The sequence below is a fragment of the Aquarana catesbeiana genome, linkage group LG01 (assembly GCF_042186555.1).
Source record: "Aquarana catesbeiana isolate 2022-GZ linkage group LG01, ASM4218655v1, whole genome shotgun sequence".
NCBI classification, from domain to species: domain Eukaryota; kingdom Metazoa; phylum Chordata; class Amphibia; order Anura; family Ranidae; genus Aquarana; species Aquarana catesbeiana.
In genome coordinates, this window is record NC_133324.1 from 130,258,954 (window position 1) to 130,279,654 (window position 20,701).

At 40.5% G+C, this 20,701-nt stretch overlaps 1 protein-coding gene and 1 non-coding gene across 3 annotated transcripts in view; both read left to right on the forward strand.

Moving 5' to 3' along the window:
- The window catches only part of AP3B1 (adaptor related protein complex 3 subunit beta 1), a 524,279-nt gene that overhangs the window by 427,994 nt on the left and 75,584 nt on the right, over positions 1-20,701 (forward strand). For both annotated transcript variants that reach the window (XM_073623849.1, XM_073623855.1), the window contains exon 24: positions 16,372-16,456. In XM_073623849.1, coding sequence (XP_073479950.1) covers positions 16,372-16,456 — 85 coding nt within the window. The remainder of the gene's footprint in view (positions 1-16,371; positions 16,457-20,701) is intronic.
- LOC141125010 (U6 spliceosomal RNA) lies at positions 5,037-5,140 on the forward strand. Its single transcript, XR_012241316.1, has one exon. It is a non-coding gene; the product is annotated as a U6 spliceosomal RNA (small nuclear RNA).

Genomic DNA, 20,701 nt, shown 5'->3' on the forward strand with positions numbered 1-20,701 from the left:
AGGCTGCACTGACATGGCGGCAAGGCTTCAATGACACTGATAAGGCTGCATTGATGGGCATTTAAATGTAAGTTTTTTTTCCCTTAAACTTCCCTCCTAAAAGTTTTTTTCCTTAAAATTCCCTCCTAAACTTGGGGTGCGTGTTATACGCCGATAAATACGGTACTTACCTAATGTTTAAAAATAATCCTAAAATAAAACCAGAGTATTCAATTACAGCACAGGAACCAGTACATTTGAGCCTGTATAGTCGTGCAAGACTGAAGGTAAGGCTGTTCGATTTTACAACTCTGCCATGTTGCCGATCTAAAGCCACTGCAGGTAGTCATCACTTCTAGATGTACGTAGATTCTAGATGTTCCATCTGTATTTAGGGTAGAAAATGTAACATGTTCCAGCTCCTGCATCCGATCCCCCCTCCATGTGACAGCGGGCAGGGCATCCTTTCCCCGCACCTATTTCAGGGTACTGTGAATGAATGAACTACAGGTACCATAGCCAACTGTTTGTAGTTCTTGTGAATTGCGAGGGTGCTGGTGAGCACTCGAAGGTCATTGATTCTTGCTACAATTCAGTAACTGCCTGTCTGTATTGGAGGCATGAGCATCTGCGTGAGCAGGTCAGGAACCGGTTAAGGACTCCTCACCTCCTTGCATGCCACATTTCGCATATCATTTTTTTTTTTTTTTTTAAGGGGGGAGCTGGTACCTAGTTTTGACAGGTACCCATCTCCCACTTCCGCTCCGGCATCCTTGGCGACTCAAGCGGAAGTTCTCCTCTCCCCTGCCCTCCCTGCAATCTTCTGGGACATGTCACAGGTCCCAGAAGATTGCCAGGCCGTTGAGGAGGCGCAGCATGACATGCGCATGTGCAGTCCACACCTGGTTGTGAAACCGCAAGCTGTCACAGCCAGGTGCCCGCACTTGTGATGCTGGAGAGAACCGAGGGCTCGGGTGGCCACATTGCTGGACTGTGGGACTGGTGAGTGTGTGTATATTAAAATTCGGCAGCTACACTTTTTGTAGCTGCTGACTTTCAATAAACATAAAACCAAGTGGAACTCCGCTTTTAAGGATTTAGAGAAGATCTGTAAAGTAGAGTGGACTAAAATCCCTCCTGAGATGTGTGCAAGTCTGGTAACCAACTACAAAAATTGTCTTACCTCTGCTTGCAAAAATGGGTTTCTCCACCAAGTACTAAGTAATGTTTTGCTTGGGGATCAAATACTTTTTACTCACTGAACTGCAACTCAATTTATAACATTTGCATCATGTATTTTTTTCAGAATATTTGGTTGATATTCTGTCTCTATCATTTAAAATATACCTATGATAAAAATTATAGACCCTTCATTTCTTTGTAAGTGGGCAAAGTTACAAAATCTGCACAGGATCACATAATTATTTTCAACACTATATGTGTACTTTTGTTATTGCTCATTACGTTGATTAATCTGTTATTCAGGGAACACACAGAAATTTTGTATTGTTAGTAGAAGCAATCCATGTTCAGAGAAAATCTAAATTAGGTTAAAACATCATACCTGCACAGGGGCCCAACACCGATTTACAGCCGAGAACTCCAGCTGCTTGCATATAATAGCTTATGCATGAGCCTCACATGTAATCACTTACACATCACCTCTAAACTTCTTGAATGCTTAGTCTACAACCATCTTGGCTACTACCTCAGTGAAAATAACCTTCTTGACCCCTTACAGTCTGGCTTTCGCTCTCAGCACTCCATGGAAACTGCCTTACTAAAACTCTAACTGCTAAAACCAACAGCCAATACTCCGTACTCCTACTACTTGACCTCTCTGCGGCCTTTGATACTGTTGATCACCCGCTCCTTCTCAATAAACTACATTCCCTTGGCCTCCGAGATTCTACTCTATCCTGGTTCTCTCCCTATCTATCACAGCACTCCTTCAGTGTCATCTTCAACTCTGTCTCTTCCTCCCATTGCCCCTTTCTGTGGGGGTCCCCCAAGGCTCTGTTCTTGGACCCCTTCACTTCTCTATCTACACCTCCTCCCTTGGTCACTTGATAACCGTCCACGGCTTCCAATAACACTTATACGCCAATGACATCCAAATCTATCTGTCTACTCCTCACTTCAGTCTCCTCTCGCATTACTAACTGACATATCAGCATGGATGTTGCACCACTTCCTTAAACTAAATCTCTTTAAAACTGAGCTATTAATATTCCCCCATCGTGCCCCCTCCATGACTTTTTCATCAAAATCCACAATGCAACCATCAGTCCCTCCCCTCACGCCAGGGTACTAGGTGTAATCCTAGACTCCGTGTAATCCTGACTTGTCATTTCAGCCTCAAATCCAGTCATTGTCAAAAGTTTGTAGAATTCACCTCCGTAACATCTCTAAAATTCGCCCCTTTTTAACAAATGAAACCACCAAGCTCCTCATTCACTCCCTTGTTATCTCTCGCCTTGACTATTGCAACTCCCTTCTCATTGGCCTACCTCTCCATAGGCTATTCCCTCTTCAGTCTATCCTGAATGCTGCTGCCAGACTTATCCACCTTACCAACCGCTCAGTGTCTGCCAACCCTGTCCTTCAATCCCTACACTGGCTCCCAGTCACCCAGCAAATTAAATTCAAAATACTAACCACAACATACAAAGCCATTCAGAACTCTGCCCCAAGCTACATCACCAATCTTGTCTCCAAATATCACCCAAATAGTCCTCTCTGCTCTTCTCAAGACCTGCTACTCTCAAGCTCTCTGATCTCCTCCTCCCATGCTCATCTCCAGGATTTCTCCAGAGCCTCTCCCATCCTCTGGAACTCACTACCTGTTAACCTGTCGGGCTTCCCCTACTCTTGCTACCTTCAGGCGATCCCTGAAAACTCATCTATTCAGGAAAGCCTATAGCGTCTCCAACTAATCTTTTACCACTTCCATCAGCTCATTCCCCACAGTTGCAACCTTTTGTACCACCTGTCCCACCCTATTAGATTGTAAGCTCTTCTGAGCAGGGCCCTCTTAATCTTCTTGTATTTTATTGTATTTTAACTGTATTGTCACCTTTTTATATTGTAAAGCGCTGTGTAAACTGTTGGCGCTATATATATAAATCCTGTATAATAATGAGCCTTCCAGAGCTAATTGCTTGGAACCCCTGCTGGAGTTCTCATGTAATCGGTGTTGGGACCGTTCACAAGTGTGAATGTAGCCTTATAGTGTAACATCATTTGAGGGTTTTTCATTTTAATCAACATGTGGGCTGCTGATTTCTCAGTGGCTAGTGCTACAACTCTAAGTGACTGAATGTTATTCCATACTTGTAATCTGGTAGTCCTAGGCTCTTATATGACCCTGCTTATAAGGCAGTAAAGAAATGTTGGATAATACCGCGCCACTGGATGTACAAGGCATATAAAAAATATAAATGACAAATAGATAAATAAGAGAGAATTGCTGCCCCTAAATACTACCACCTAGATGGAGTACAGGTAAATTATTTGGGGAGGGGGAGTAGGTGTGGCGCTAATCCTCTTTAGGAAAACCTAGTTAAAGTGCTAAAAAGTGTTCAAAAAATATCATGTAATAAATTTGATGCTAAAAGTGTTGTACCCTTTGTAGAGTGCAGCTTTGAGATACCTTTGAAGTAGATAACATCAGAGGTGCTTGTGTGTTATACCCTCTGCAGGGTGATAGATACCTTCAAAGGAAAAAAATAATAAAAACTAGTGCTGATAGCGTGTATGAGAATGATATCCCTATATGCTCATACACTGGTTAATTAATCCTTGTGTGAAATAAAAGCTAGGTGTTTGACCCTCTGTGACAAACTCTCAATTATATGAACATATAATATAGCAGCACATTGAAAAAAAGGGGTACATTTCCCGCGGTGAAAGAAAAAACTACAAAAATAAACTGAAAATATTAAAACATTAAAGTTACTTTTGATTCTAAATTGAAAATAAACAAAAAAGTGACTGGTGCTCTCAAATGGTAGGTGCTGGTGCTGGTGATCTTATCTGTGCTCTTATTGTAATTGCACTCACCAGATGACCTTACCCCACCCCCCCCCACCCCACAGTATATGCTGCGCAGTACCCCTGGGGGGTAAGGTCATCTGGTGAGTGCAATTACAATAAGAGCACAGATAAGATCACCGGCACTACTATCACTCAAAAGGATAACAAACAGTATTAACTCTGTAAAGCACTGGACACTTTTTGAGAGCACCAGTGACAGCTACAGCGCAGCCGGACAGTTCTGGGAGGGCGTCATATGACGTCCTCCCGTGATCACACCCCCCTGCAGCATGCTCTGTGATCACTGTCTCCTCTGGAGGGCTGATAACCAGCTTGTGCAAAGGGGACATCTACACTGATAATAAGGGCACTGATTATCAGTGTCCTGATTATCAGTGCAGTCCCAACAGTGCATATCAGTGAAGGAGATAAACATACTATGAAAAACTTTTTTTTTTTTCCCAAATTTTTTAGCAAAAAATAAAAAAACACTGTGGGGATTAAATACCACCAAAAGAAAGCTCTATTTGTGCGAAAAGAAATGATAAAAATTTCATATGGGTACAGTGTTGCATGACCGCGCAATTGTCATTCAAATTGCAACAGTACTGAAATCTGAAAATGGGCCTGTGCAGGAAGGGGGTGAAAGTGCCCAGTAGGCAAGTAGTTAAAAGTCAAATAGTTTTTTTTTGTTTAAATTCATCTATATTGCTAAATATAAAATTGAATTGTGTGTATGTAAACAGTTTTATCTGCCAACATTATTGTACATCCCTGCTTTATTTTATATCCAAAGAGTGACACCACTATTTAGAATTTGCAACTGTGTATTTTTTTTATATCACCCTGCTTTTATCCTGCTCATTGAAATGTCAATTTCCCCAAGTGCTTTGCTTTTTCTTTTAAAGGATATGTTAACCTTTTTAAAAAAAATAAATAAATGCACATCTTTTTGCAGGTAAAAAATACAATTTTTTATTGATCTATGATTGATCTATGACAATATAACTTGTAGTGCCGTCCTCACTTAAGCAGGAGATACACTAATATTGGAATGATACAGACAAGATTGCATGGCCCCTGCAGAAGGATGACCTGCACGTTCATGAAGCAAGTCCATATTTTTCCACAGATATAATAATCTACCCATAACAAAGGGCTTGAACCACTATTGCATTATCAACTAATGCCCTTCAAATGCTTTGGAATATCTAAACCCTACCATTGCTGCTGCTGTTTCAGCAGTTCTGTGTATTTCAAGTTGGTACTGTATGGCTTTGGAACGTGCCTTACTCCCTTTTTTGCAAATGTTAACCATCTTCTTTTCTGGAAAAACATTACCTTCATTCCTGTTTATAATAAATATCTACAACCATAACTTGTAGTGCCCATTCATGCCATATGCATTGTGGTAGCGCACATCAAATTCAATGGTGCAGCTCTGTGCCATTCATTGTAAATAGCCCCCTGACGCACCACCCTGATGCTTGTGCGCTGCAATGCAACGCAGCACAATGAACTATGTCCTGTGCACTGTACTGCAAAAAGAAGAAAACACAGAAAGCACCATTTTTTTTGTAGGTTCATATGATTGGGCTTCCTAATGCAGCCTGCAACAATGTGTCTTAACAAATAAAAACACATGTGTTGAAACCCACTTTGTTCTAGTGTGACTAAACCCAGAGGAAGTATTTAGAAAGTAATTGCTATAAAATCCATGTACCGTATATACTCGAGTATAAGCCAAGTTTTTAGCACATTTTTTTGTGCTGAAAATGCCCCCCTCGGCTTATACTCGAGTCAAGCACTTTTCTGCAGCAGAGAATGACATTTACCGAACAAACTTTGGGGCCCTGTATCTCATGGCCACTTGGTGCAGTGGAACTAGCACTACAACATATCCAAAGCTGGGGTTCCTAGCACCAAGTGGCCCCGAGATACGGGGCCCCAAAGTTGGTTTGGAAAATGTCATTCTCTGCTGCAGAAAAGTGCTTGACATTTTCCCCCAACTGACTTTGGGGCCCCGTATCTCTGGGCCACTATGTTGTAGTGCTAGTTCCACTGGGTTTGCACACCAAATTTGGGGTTCCTAGTACCAAGTGATAAATGTACCTTTGCGCTATCTAAAAATGTGTATCACAACAAAAATAAATTAAAAAGAAAAAAGTATATAGATTGCGGCAAAATCAGAAGTGTTAACAGTGACACCAATAAAAACTCAACAATAAAGGTGATTTCGCACATAAATCCAGTATACTAGGAATATCTCCTCCAAGTGTGATAGAGTGAAAAATGATAACAGGTCTACCAAAATCGCATATGTGATTGTGTATTCAATAAAGAAATCATAAATTCATACTAATAAAACCATGTATATATAAAGGGCTAGTAGAAATCACAACAGTGCTGGTAAAATGATGTTAATAAATAATCAAGTGAAATAGTGATAGTGATCATATACATAATTCAATATGCCATAAAACTAGATAGTCCAAAAAGGAGGGGGTGGGTGAAAATGTCGGGTCCTCCCCCTTTGGGATTGGCCGGAGCGAGACATACACAGGAGGAGACGTGAGAGGGCGCTGAGAGCGCCGTACGTTCACTGTCATTTCTATTTTTGCTTTTAACATTTTATCATCATGTAAGAGTCCACCTTTATATTTAATAAAACACCTTTACAATTTTAATATACTACACTAGTGGAGCCCCTTCCTTTTCTCCTTCTTCCCCCCCATCACGGTGTTGCTGACACCAGAGTTTCACAGGTACTCCAGCAGAGGGCTCATAAGGAGAAATCTACAATCCATCTACTGATCACATACAACAGAGGCATTACCAGTATACTTGAACTCACAGATGCATTTATTTACCTGTCCTGAGGTTAGAGTTCTGGGGGACTGCATTATATCAATTGTAGGAAGTTTTTAAGGGGCAATATCACTATATTTATTGATGAGAATTTCATCTACTCCATCACCCGTGACTTTTTAAAATCACCACTATTCCCCAGGAGGACCCGACATTTTCACCCACCCCCTCCTTTTTGGACTATCTAGTTTTATGGCATATTGAATTATGTATATGATAGAGGTCGACCGATATATCGGCCGATATTTGGCTTTTTTTACTTAATCGGCATCAAAAGCCGATTCAGCGGGACTTGCAAATGACTTCTGTAATAGAAGTCAATTGCAAGTTGTCTGAAGTTTTCTTCTCTCCTCCTCTGGGCAGCCTGCCAAATCTGATAAGAAGATACATTGTATCTCTTTCAGGTTCTTTTATCAATAGGTGGAGAAGTTTTCAGTTTAACCATTTAAAGACTAAATCTTTTCTGACACTTGTTGCTTACAAGTAAAAATCCTGTATTTTCTGCTATAAAATCACTTAGAACCCCCAAACATTATATATATATTTTTTTTAGCATAGACCCTAGGGAATAAAATAGCGGTTGTTGCAATATTTTATGTCACACGGTATTTGCGCAGCGGTCTTTCAAACGCATTTTTTTTTTTTTAAAATACACTAATAAAAAAAAAAGCAGTAAAGTTAGCCCTTTTTTTTTTCGTCCAAAAGTTTTGATTACCTGTTTTTGTGTATTTAATATTTAAGATATAGTTATTTTTTTTTTATCTAAATTCTACATACAAGTGAACTAATCGGAGGTTTGTTTTGTTTAATAAATGTTTAAATATAAAAAATTTTCTGTATCACTAAATACTTAAGGTTGCTTTCACACTGGAGCGGGCATGCGTTGACGGTGAAACGCTGTTAATTTTAGCGGCGCTTTACCGTCATTTTAGCGGCGCTATTCGGCTGCTAGCGGGGCGCTTATAACCCAGCTAGCGGCCGAAGAAGGGGTTAAATGCGCCCCTGAAGCGCTGCTGCCGAAACGCTTTGCAGGCGCTTCGGCAGCGGTGCGCATTCATTTCAATGGGCAGGAGTGGTGGAGGAGCGGTATACACCGCTCCAAAGATGCTGCTTGCAGGACTTTTTTTTAACATCCTGCCAGCGCATCGCCTCAGTGTGAAAGCACTCGAGCTTTCACACAGACTTCAGGGGAGCCGTATTACAGGCGCTATTTTTAGCCCAAAAGCGCCTGAAAAACACCCCAGTGTGAAAGGGGTCTAACTGTTAGATTTTATGAGATGAAGGGGAAAAAAAAAAAAAATCGGCCTAATATATCGGCCCAAAAAAAATCGGCATCATATATCAGCCACCGCGATTTCTAAATATCGGCTTTGGCATCGGCCAGAGAAAAACCCATATCGGTCGACCTCTAGTATATGATCACTATCACTATTTCACTTGATTGATTATTAACATCATTTTACCAGCACTGTTGTGATTTCTGCTAGCCCTTTATATATACATGTTTTTATTAGTATGAATTTATGATTTTTTTATTGAATACACTTTATGCGATTTTGGTAGACCTGTTATCATTTTTCACTCTATCACACTTAGAGGCGATATCCCTAGTATACTGGATTTATGCGCGAAATCACCTTTATTGCCTAGTACCAAGTGGCCCCTAGATACGGGGCCCCAAAGTCGGTCAACTGTGTCCATCTGCAGCAGTGTCATTTTGGAATCCTTTGGGTCCAGAGACCCCAAATTTTGGCTTCAGCTATGGGGCATCTAGAAACCCTTAACTACCGGGTTGATGTTCAGGGGACCTATGGCTGCACATGGGCACAGTGAGGCTGCAAATGGGCATTGTTGACCCTCTTTTCCACTTACAAAAGCTGCGCATTTCTCACCCTAGGCTTATACTCAAGTCAATAAGTTTTCCCAGTTTTTTGTGGTAAAATTAGGTGCCTCGGCTTATATTCGGGTCGGCTTATACTCGAGTATATACGGTATGTAAAATATTCTGTTTAACCATTTGCCAACTGGGTCATAGACAAATGACATCCTGGTCGGCAAGTGGAATACCAGTGTTATGGCTTCAGCACTATCCCATAACCCCGGTATTGTTTTCAGCTAGCAATTCTCTACAAGATAAAAGTGGTTAGAGTGGCGAATTCACCACTGGATCACTTTTAGACGCGGTGGGAAGGGGAGCACCCCTCTCGCAACTTCCCGGTAGTTCCTGGGCTTACCTGACTGATCGGTGAAGCCTGGGACCCATCTGGCACCGGCAATGGATTGCAGTAGAAATCAGTGAACGCAAGATAGTCTCCGCTCATCTCTATGGTCTTGGAGGATCATCAACTTTTTTTAATCTTTTGCTTTTAAAGGTAGAAGAGAGATATGGAGTCTTATAGACTGCAGATCTCTTCATATAGAGGACCCATCATGCTGTATTGCTATTGCAAGGGATGTTTACATTTCTTGCGATAGCAATAAAAGTGTAAAAAAAAAAAAAAATAAAGGGATAGTGTAAAAATTAGAAAATGTAATTAAATAGATGAATTTAAGGTCACGTATATGTCACGCATATGTGAACGATTTTCAAACCACACATGAGGTGTCGCCACGAATGTCCAGAGCAAGAGCAATAATTTTAGCTCTACATCTCTTCTGTAACCCTAAACTGGTACTTTCTACAAGTGTAGAAAGTGTCGCCTAAGTACTGTAGTTTGGCGCCACTCCATGATCGTTCACTTTTTGAACAAGCATGGCATGTTTGGTATCCATTTACTTGGCCTAACATCATATTTCATATTTTTACTAAAAAAGGGGTTATGTATTTTTTTTTTTTTTAATTAATCGTGCATTTTAAAAAAAAACGACCGCTATTTGAATCACTAAGGCCTCTGCTAAAAAAAAAAAAATATATATATATATATATGTGTGTATATATAGGCAACTTGTTCATGGATAGAGAATGGACCTACATAAATTACTATTGCTATGTTGGTTGCCAACAGCTCATCAAAGACGACACTATTTTATAGATATACATGCCTAAACTTTAGAGTCTTTTATCCACGTTCGCTCCTGTCACTGCAGATATGGGCTTTTGCTTCTATACAATTTGAATATAGGAAGCAAAAAGAAAGTACAGTCATATAGGTCATGATTGGGGCCAAAAGCAACCAAACACTTCCTCTAAAACAATGTGATTAACAGCATTGCCACCATAAAACCAAAGATATATATATATATATATATATATATATATATATATATATATATATATATATTCACCTCATCACAAATTCAAAAAGCAATGAGTTTATATCTTTAAGCCCACCTCACCCTAGCCCCCTTATATCTGCTAGCATTACCATGTAATTCTAAATAAACCTTTAATATTTTTTTACTAATGAGAGCTGATTAGTGCTAACCATGTCTGACTGCTGTTCTTTGATTGGGCTGTCATAGCATGTGAAGTGCAGATGATTGTGATGTTCAAAGGGCAGGTCTCTTATAAAGAGCTGTGCCCGTTTTATTAGGGTACCAATTTAGAAAAGAAAATTACCATGCCAGTAATTCATCTTGTGCAATATCCACCAAAGACTGCAACACATCACTCTTCCCCCAAGAAATATTGCTGTCACGAGTGAAAGATCTCTTTCTGCCTATCAGCAGAGATATAAAGGATAATATGAAGCCCATTGTTCCATTAACGCCTTATATGTTCATGGCAAATTAGACTTATCACTGTTGTATATTTGAGTGTCCTTTTAATGGCCCATTACTATGTTAAGCAAGTAATTCACAGAGGCAGAGAAAGATGCCCCGATTGGATGAACTCTTATACCTCAGTAGGGGACAGAGAATTGATTGTAATGTGTTTTCTCTGTGTGGGCTTTTATTTTTTTACTTTTTAATATTATATTACGCATTTGTTATCACTGAGGTTTGCAGAAGCCTTCGTGAAATTTTTCTTAAGAAATGGATTACCATGGCAGCCAGATTCCACATGACATTTTTCTAGACTATGGCAGAAAATAAAATAAGCATCTGATTGTTGGATTGGTTAATCCATTGTTAGGTCGACCTGTTTAATTTATAGAGATGATTTGATATTTCAGCTAAGTAGAGCTAATTTTGACCAAATGTATTTATTACAGCTACTTTTATAGAGCTAACAATGCATGCAGCGCTTTACACGTATACAGTATATTATACATTCACATCAGTCCCCACCCTCCAGCCTACAATCTAAGGTCCCTAACTCACATTCATACATACATACACATTCTAGGACCAATTTAGACAGGAGCCAATTAACCTACCAGCATGTCTTTGGGATGTGGAAGGAAACCCACGCAAACACAGGGAGAGCATGCATACTCCATGCAGGAGATGCCATGTTTGGGTTTCAAAGTGCTGCCAGGTGGAAGTGCTAATCACTTAACCACTGTATATCAATTTGCTTGTTTATGGGTGCTATATATCCTTTATCTTGGCACAGAATTTATAATTCAGGTTTCACTATTACAGTTGGTCACTGCTGTTCTGAGGTGGGTGTTAGGTGTTTATACACACTATATAAATATAACACAACATAATATGTTTTTGTGCCAGTTTTTCCTTAAAGTGTTTGCTACCCTAACATTTCATTTTCCTGATATGGGCCTGCTGTACCATATACTTGAAAACCTCTCCTGTTCTCTTTGTATTGCTTCCATTGTGTGAAATCCCTGGTGTTCTTGCCAGTCCCTCTGCTTTTCTTTTAACAACTGACCACACTAAGCAGAAGAACATATCCGTGGTCAGTTCTCTAGCTATGCTGGGAACTCAGCCTGCTCTCTTCCAATGATGAGACTTGTCCCGACAAGCCCCCCCTGCACAGCTTTTCACTGGGAAGCTCAGTGTCCTGCTTTTTTTAAATATCTATACACAAAGGTTTTGCCCTTCATTACAGTTTTAAACTAAATGGGTTGTTGCAGTTTGCAAGTGGTTTACTGAGATTATGGCTGAAGATCTCCGCCATCACCCGGTATCGATTTTGGCAGCCAGGCGATCCGACAGTGCGGCCGGCTGCTGCCATAGGCAATCAAAGAGTTAATACACTTTGATCGCATCTATGGTCTTGGAGGACCAGAACATCATCATGACGTCACTTCTGGTCCAGGGTTGGAAGTGAATAAATTTTTTTGTGTTTTTTATCTTTTGCTTTTAAAGGAAAAGAAGAGAATTGAGGTCTTTTTGACCCCAGATCTCTCCATAAACAGGACCTGTCATCCCTTTTTTTCTATTACAAGGGATGTGTTAAATTCCTTGTAATAGGAATAAAGGTGATCAAAAGAATTAAAGGGACAGTGTAAAATTAAAAATGAATCTAACTGAGAAAGAAAAAATGTAAGCGCCCCCCATCCCTCTGTGCGCGCATGTATAAACAGTATTCACATCACACATGTGAGGTATCGCCACGAACCTTAGAGCGGGAGCAGTAATTCTATAGCTAGACCTCCTCTGTAACTCTTAACCGGTAACCTATAAAGGTGTTTAAAGCTTCCCCTATGGAGATTTTTTAGGTACCCTAGATTGTTGCCATTCCGCACGTGTGACATGTTCGGTATCTAGTTTCTCTGCGTAACATCTTTCACATATTACAAAAAAATTGGGTCAAATATCATGTTTTAGTTTTTGTTTTGTTTTTTAAATTCAGTGTATTTTTTTCCAAATAAAATTGCATTTGCAAAACTGCTGCATAAATACCGTGTGACATAAAAAAAAAAGTATTATGTTTGGGGGTTATAAGTAATTTTCTAGCAAAAAGCCGATTTAAACTTGCCTGGTCGGCAAGTGGTTAAGAAGTCACCTTCTGTCTATGAGCATCTGTTGCTTTTGTTGACCCAAGTAACAAGATCTTGCTGCTTAAAATCCTGACTGCCTTCCCCTGACTTGGAGCAACTTCTTTTGCTGTAATCTAATAAAGGGAGTAGGATCCCAGAACCTAAATGCAATGGTGCAGCCTGTTGTGTTGATGCACCCCTACAGCGGGGGTCCGACCATCTATACTGTCCGATAAAGGAGTGCTTTATAGTGTACAAGTGGACTTTCTGCAGGGGACATCGGACTGAAGGCAAGGATCGCAGGAAAAGTAATTTGTTTTTTTGTTTTTCACTACAGCTGGGCATTTTTTTTTAACCTAGACTGCTACTTTAAGAAAAATAAATAGGACGTTCTTATTTTAGCAGAGTTGCAGTGTTTTCTGTTTAGGTGTATAACTGTCTGTACTCCTTTAGCTAAATATGATGTAATTTTATTTTCACTGCAAACTTTTATATATATAAAAATTGAAAGATATACTTTTTATCGGGTATCATGAACATTTTGTTTATTTTGCACTATGGTAGAAAATATGCAAATTCTATGTAGTACCCATACAGAAGTAGCCTGATTAATTTCATGTATGTTCATTAGGTGTGAAGCATTTCTCTGCCTGCTGTTAGGTCACCTTCATAGACCAATAGCTCAGCTTGAGTTTTTTTTTTTTCTTTGAATCAGCAGCTCTTACAGGGAAGTCATATTTTTGCTAAATGATCATTATAACCGTAATTAGTCTTTTAACTCTTTAAAGCTAATATTACCTTTTACATAAACTGGCCTATGCTGAAGCCTCAGTCATTTAAAATACACTATGCTCCTTTGTACAAATAGCGTTTATTGCAAAAATCATACCTGTAAGCCTTTTTTGTCACACATAAAGTCTGGCTGAAATACTCCTGTTTACATTCCTTATTTCCAGAACATGGGCTACAACAAAATGGCCACTGAGCTTCCTTTTTTGATGGCAACTAAACTGATGATCTCTTAACACCCGACCACCTCCAATTTGATCTGATCCGCCTACACGGAAAAGAAAGGATCCCCTTCTGTTTGTTTTTAGCTGACTGGATTGGAGGTAGGCGGGTGTAAATTGACACAAGTCTGTACACCCACTGGTCTATAGGGATGAATGGACTGTCCAATCGGGTCCACCTGAAATACTAACAGGCAGACCAGCAGTTTTTAGCGCATACCTCCGATTCGGGCTGACTGTTTGCAAGCTGCAGGGCTCATCAGCGGCCTCGCAGTCCATTCAAAACTACAAGCAGCCAGCCGTAGTGGCTGATGGTAATCATAGTCTATTCATTCACAGGAAACTCTGATTAAATGATGCAGCTGTAAGGTCAGGTTCCTGCATGGCTGCGCTACTTTTGAATTTGAACAGTGGGTGGGCGGAGAAGATCCCCCTGCCTGCTGTCACAAAGGGGGGGGGGGGGAGCTGCTGCAGGAGCTGGAACATGACATGTTCCAAAAGGTTAGCTTCTCTTTTAAAATAGTAATATGACAGAGAACTTTGCGTTGAGTATACATGTGTTGGTATGTGGACTTTTGGAAAATGTTATGTTTGTATAAAAGTTGCAAGCAAGCATATAGAGTAACTTCCATTACCTTGCCCCCCTGCATTGCCTGTACATTCCAAGGTAATTAGACGCTAGGAATGGATTGATTACTTGGTTATTGGGAAAAGGGGGATTTTGATTTTTGATTTTTTTATGCAGAAGAAATGGAAGGACTTTTTACCCTTAACCACTGCCCCCTTAAACACCAGAGCATTTTTTACAATTTGGCACTGTGCTGCTTTAACTGGTAAATATGCGTTCATGCAGTGCTGTACCCAAATGAAATTTGCGTCCTTTTTTCCCCACAAATAGAGCTTTCTTTTGATGGTATTTGATCACCTCTGCAGTTTTTATTTTTTGTGCTATAAACGAAAAAATCCAGAAAATTTTGAAAAAAAAATATTTTCTACTTTGCTATTAAAAAAAATACAATAAACTCAATTTTAGTCATACATTTAGGCCAAAATGTATTCAGCCACATGACTCGGTTAAAAAAATTCAATAAGCGTATATTCATTGGTTTGCGCAAAAATTATAGCGTCTACAAACTAGTGTACGCTTTCTGGAATTTACGCAGCTTCCAGTTTGACTACCTATCTCATTTCTTGAGGTGCTATAATGGAAGGGCAGTACACGCTGTTTAGTATCACAAGTGGCACCAGTACAGTGATCAGTGAAATATCTGAAAACTGCACTTGGTGACACAGTGACAGGGAGTGAAGGGGTTAACTGGGGGGATGATCAGAGGGTGGCAAGTGTACTGGTGTTAGTGTAGTGTTGGTGCAACTTACTTTTAGATGTCCTCTCTCCTCTCACTGGAACCGAAAAGGGCTCCACGAGAGGAGGTGACATAACTACCTCTGCTTGTGTTAACATTACACAGGCAGAGGAGGATTTTCATTCGCCAGAACCAATCAGAGGGTCCAGGCCAGAAATCATTGGCCTGGACCTGTAGACTTATTGGTTCTGTAATGAATCTGATCGCCGCGGGCACAAAGGGCCCCCTACCCACGCGCGCGAGTGACGTACAGATACGGCAATTCGTGCAGGGCTGCTACTTTGAGCTGGTCGGCAAGTGGTTATACATACCACGCCAATAAAAGTTACCGTATATACTCGTGTATAAGCTGAGTTTTTCAGCACTTTTTTTATGCTGAAAAAGCCCCCCTCTCGGCTTATAGTCGAGTGAGGCGGGGCTGGCAGGATGGGAGAAGGCAGGAGCGGGTGCAGGAGAGCTCTGTGGCTGCGCTGGCTTTTGTAATGTTTGTGTTTTTATTGAGCTGACTTCGGGGCCCCTTGCTGCCCCCTCTGGTAAATTCCTGCATGTGCACCCCTTGTGTGTCCTGCAGAAGCTAGGAGTGGGACAAGGAACACCACCTAACAATTAAGGGCTATTCTACAAGTTAAGTGGGGGGGTTGTGTGTCTCTATGTACATGTGTCTGTGTACATGTGTGCGTGTCTATGTACATGTGTGTGCTTGTGTAAGTTACCAGTAGCTGCTGCATTTCCCACCCTAGGCTTATACTCGAGTCAATAAAATAACTGACAGACAGACCTGATCCGATCACCTGTGTGAAAGGGGCCTAACAGGTTTCAGTTAATTTAGATCCCAGGATACATGAAACCTGGGACATTATCTGAGGTATGGCATTTTTGTGTCAGCATATTCAAAATATAATGAATATAATACAAGAGAGATGTTCCAGCTATGGTAAATACATTCAGGTCATTGGTCATGATTATTTCCTATCTGAAAAAGATTGCGCTTGATCAATAACTGCAGTATCGTATCTCTTTTTAAAAAAAAAAAATAAACAAATCTAGCATTAGCCACAATCCAATTTTACTGAGACAAACGGGTCTTGTTTCAAGAAACAGGGACTGTTGTTTGCCAAATGGAAACGCCTATTTATGCTTGTTTCTTCCTTACAGAGAAACCTGGTCTCATGTGTAGCGGCTTCCCCAGCCAGTAATGTGATAAGCCAAGCATTTTTATTGCATGTGCATGCTGACTGGTGTTTGTTGTTTGATTTTCTTTTTACCTGGGGAAAACATTTTATTTTGCAGATTCTCTGGAGCCAGAGGGATCCATTACTGTCTCAATGGGTATTGACTTTTGTGATTCCACTCAGACTGCCAGCTTCCAGTTGTGGTACGTTACATTACTGTAAATAGACACGTTGTATGTACAGTTCTGCTCCATATGCTAATGAAGGAAAAAAGCATTTGTTTTTCCTGATTGTGGTGTTCTTTTATTGCATTTATCATTACCTCAGTTTTTTTTTTCCGACTTAAGTCAGATAGTGTTGCTTTGCTGCTACAGATTTGTATCCCATGTCTTGGCGAGTTTAATGTGATGCCAGTTTTCTCACTTTGACTGCATAGATCAGTAAGAGAGGCTATGCTCTACCAATAACCCACCCCTTGGTCCACTGTAAGTGTATGTGTATATATATATATATATATATATATATATATATATACTGGCGATAGGGGTGCATTCACACTGTAGCACACATTCAAATATGTTGTCTTTTGAGGGTAAGGCACAAAACATGTTTGCATTTACAAATTTCCAGACTTTCTGAGTAGTTGGTTTCTGGATCCAAATTCTGCACTTAGTGATTTGATCCTAATCATATTTCATTACTGTGAAACTATTACTGAGGTTATTTAAGTACTGTTCAGGTGAATCGCCTGAGCAGTGTTATTGACAGGTGGAGTGGGTGGTGTTTTCTGTTGAATATGTTCAATCTGAACTGCTGATGTGTAGGACATTGAATGCTATTCATTAGAATCAGTTTAGTGACTTGCGGTGTACTTAAAAGTGCAACTAAAGTTTTATTTTTTTTTTAGCTTTGGATAGAGCAAAGAGGGTTTAGACATCAGTCGGGGTTTAATTGCTGTCTGTTCCTCCTGTCTATGCCCCTGTTAGGGAGATTAACCCCCTTTATATATCCTGTTGTTATCACCAAGAGTGAAAGTGAAGGAAAACCCCAAATTTTGGGTTGTCACCAGGACAGGAATAGGGGAAAATTTTCCAATGGAGACACTAGTTCTAGTGCCCCAGTGACAACCGGGGATTTCCAATCTTTGGAGGGATTTCTGCTCACTTCCTGTTTTGGCTACGGGACAGAAAATAAAGGAAAGTTCCCCCACTGTGAAACACCTGGCAAAAAAAAAAACTGACAGGAGTTATAACACTCTTACTATATCCAAATTAAAAAACAAAAGGTTTTGCCTTTAGTTCTACTTTAATGGCACAAAGACAAGCAGTTACACCAGAACACTAAAAAAAATATCCCAGTTGCTGTTCTCATGGTATAGTACAGGTGTATATTTGCCATGTTTTAAAGTGCATGTTAAAAAGAAATAAGGTATTCATATTTTTTTATATCTATACACAAATGCATGTGTGTAATATATATATCTATCTCAAATATACACATACACAGTACATTCTTAAAGTATTCAGATCCCCTTCACTTTTTTATTTTGTTATGTTACAGCCTGATACTATAGTTTAAATTCATTTTTTTTTTTCATTAGTTTACACACCCCAGAATGACACAGTGAAAACATAATTTTATAAATATCTGTGTATTTATTAAAAAGTTAATAAATTAAAAACTGAAATATCACATTGGCATAAGAATTCAGACCCTTTGCCACAACACTTGAAATTTATCTTTGGTTCCTCCCATTTCTGTTGATCGTTGCTGAGATGTTTCTACACCTTCATTGGAGTCCACCTGTGGCAAATTAAATCGATTGGACATGATTTGGAAAGGCCTCACAGCTGACAATGCATACTGTATCAGAGCAAAAGCCATGAGGTCAAAAGAACTGTCTGCAGAGTTCAGAGACAGGGTTATTGCAAGGCACAGGTCTGGGGAAGGCTACAAAAAATGTATGTGGCACTGAAGGTTTCCAAGAGCACAGTGGCCTCCATAATTCTTAAATGGAATAAGTTTGGCACCACCAGGACTCTTCCAAGAGCTGGTTTCCCTGTTAAACCGAGCGATTGGGGGAGAAGGGCCTTAATAAGAGAGGTGACCAAGAACCCGGTGGTCACTGACTGAGCTCCAGAGATCCTATGTGGAGATGGGACAAAGTTCCAGGACAACCATCACTACAGCCCTCCACTGATCTGGGCTTTATGGCAGAGTGGCTAGACAGACTTTTTTAGCAGCAGGGACTGGAAGACTGGTTGGGGTTAAGGGAAAGCTGAATGGAGCAAAGTACAGGAATATCCTCAATGAAAACCTGTTCTACAGCGCTCAGGACCTCAGACTGGGCTGAAGGTTCACCTTCCAACATGACAATGATCCTAAGCACACAGCCAAGACAGCACAGGAGTGGCCAAGGGACAACTCTCTGAATGTCCTAGAGTGGCCCAGCCAGAGCCCTTACTTGAACCCTATTGAACATCTCTAAAGGGACCTGAAAATGGCTGCCCGACAGTCCCCATCCAACCTGACTGAGCTTGAGAGGATTTGCAAAGAAGAATGGCAGATAATCCCCCAATCCAGGTTTGCATAGCTTGTCACTACATACCCCAAAAAGGCTGTAATTGCGGCCTAAGGTGCTTCAACAAAGTATTGAGTAAAGGGTCTGAATACTTAAGTACATGTGATAATTCAGTTTTTTTTTTCTTTTTAATAAATTCAGACATTTCTAAAATCCTGCTTTCACTTTGTCATTATGGGTTACTGAGTGTAGATTAATGAGAAAATAAACAAATTTAATCAACTAGTATCAGGCTATAACATAACAAAATTGAAAAAGGGGGGTCTGAATACTTTATGAAGTATTTGAATGTGATTTATCTTATAGTTACTTAGTAGATGAGCTTGAAAAAAGACACAAGTCCATCAAGTCCAACCTATGTGTGTGATTATATGTCAGTATTACATTGGATATCCCTGTATGTTGCGGTTGTTCAGGTGCTTATCTTTCTTGAAACTATCAATGCCCCCGCTGAGACCACCGCCTGTGGAAGGGAATTCCACATCCTTGCCGCTCTTACGGTAAAGAACCCTCTACGTAGTTTAAGGTTAAACCTCTTTTCTTCTAATTTTAATAAGTGGCCACGAGTCTTGTTAAACTCCCTTCTGCGATAAAGTTTTATCCCTATTGTGGGGTCACCAGTATGGTATTTGTATATTGAAATCATATCCCCTCTCAAGCGTCTCTTCTCCAGAGAGAATAAGGTCAGTGCTCGCAAACCTTTCCTCATAACTAATATCCTCCAGACCCTTTATTAGCTTTGTTGCCCTTCTTTGTACTCGCTCCATTTCCAGTACATCCTTCCTGAGGACTGGTGCCCAGAACTGGACAGTGTACTCTAGGTGCGGCCGGACCAGAGTCTTGAAGAGCGAGAGAATTATTGTTTTATCTCTGGAGTTGATCCCCTTTTTAATGCATGCCAATATTCTGTTTGCTTTGTTAGCAGCAGCTTGGCATTGCGCGCCATTGCTGAGCGTATCATCTACTAGGACCCCCAGGTCCTTTTCCATCCTAGTTCCCCCCAGAGGTTCTCCCCCCAGTGTATAGATTGCATTCATATTTTTGCCACCCAAATACAGTATCTTACATTTTTTTACATTGAACCTCATTTGCCACGTAGTTGCCCACCCCATTAATTTTTTCAGAGCTTTTTGCAAGGTTTCCACATCCTGCGGAGAAGTTATTGCCCTGCTTAGCTTAGTATCGTCCACAAATACAAAGATTGATCTGTTTACCCCATCCTCCAGGTAATTTATGAACAAAATAAATAGGACTGGTCCCAGCGCAGAACCCTGGGGAACCCCACTACCCAACCCTGACCATTCCGAGTACTCCCCATTTATCACCACCCTCTGGACTCGCCCTTGTAGCCAGTTTTCAATCCATGTACTCACCCTATGGTCCATGCCAACGGACCTTATTTTGTACAGTAAACGTTTATGGGGAACTGTGTCAGACTGGATTCTGAAAGTCGGTGGGATATTATAGGCAGCAAGTAAACCTATTGTCCCTGAAGTTTGTGTTGAAAGCAGAAAAAATGGGCTTCACAGTTTGGGGGGCTGTGTAGCCGCAGACTGGTCAAAGTGCCCATGCTGATCCGTGTCCATGGCCAAAAGTGCCTACAAAGGGCACGTAAGCATCAGAACTGGACCACAGAGCAGTGTAATAAGGGGGCCTGGTCTGATGAACCATGTTGTCTTTTACATAATGGGTGGTGCATCACTTACCTGGGGAAAAGATGGCACCAGGATGCAGTATAGGAAGATAATTCTTTGGGTAATGTTCTGCAGGGAGGCCCTGCCATTTATGTGGATATTATTTGACATGTACCACCTACCTAAACATTGTTGCTGACCAAGTACACCCCCCATCGGAACAGTATTCCCTG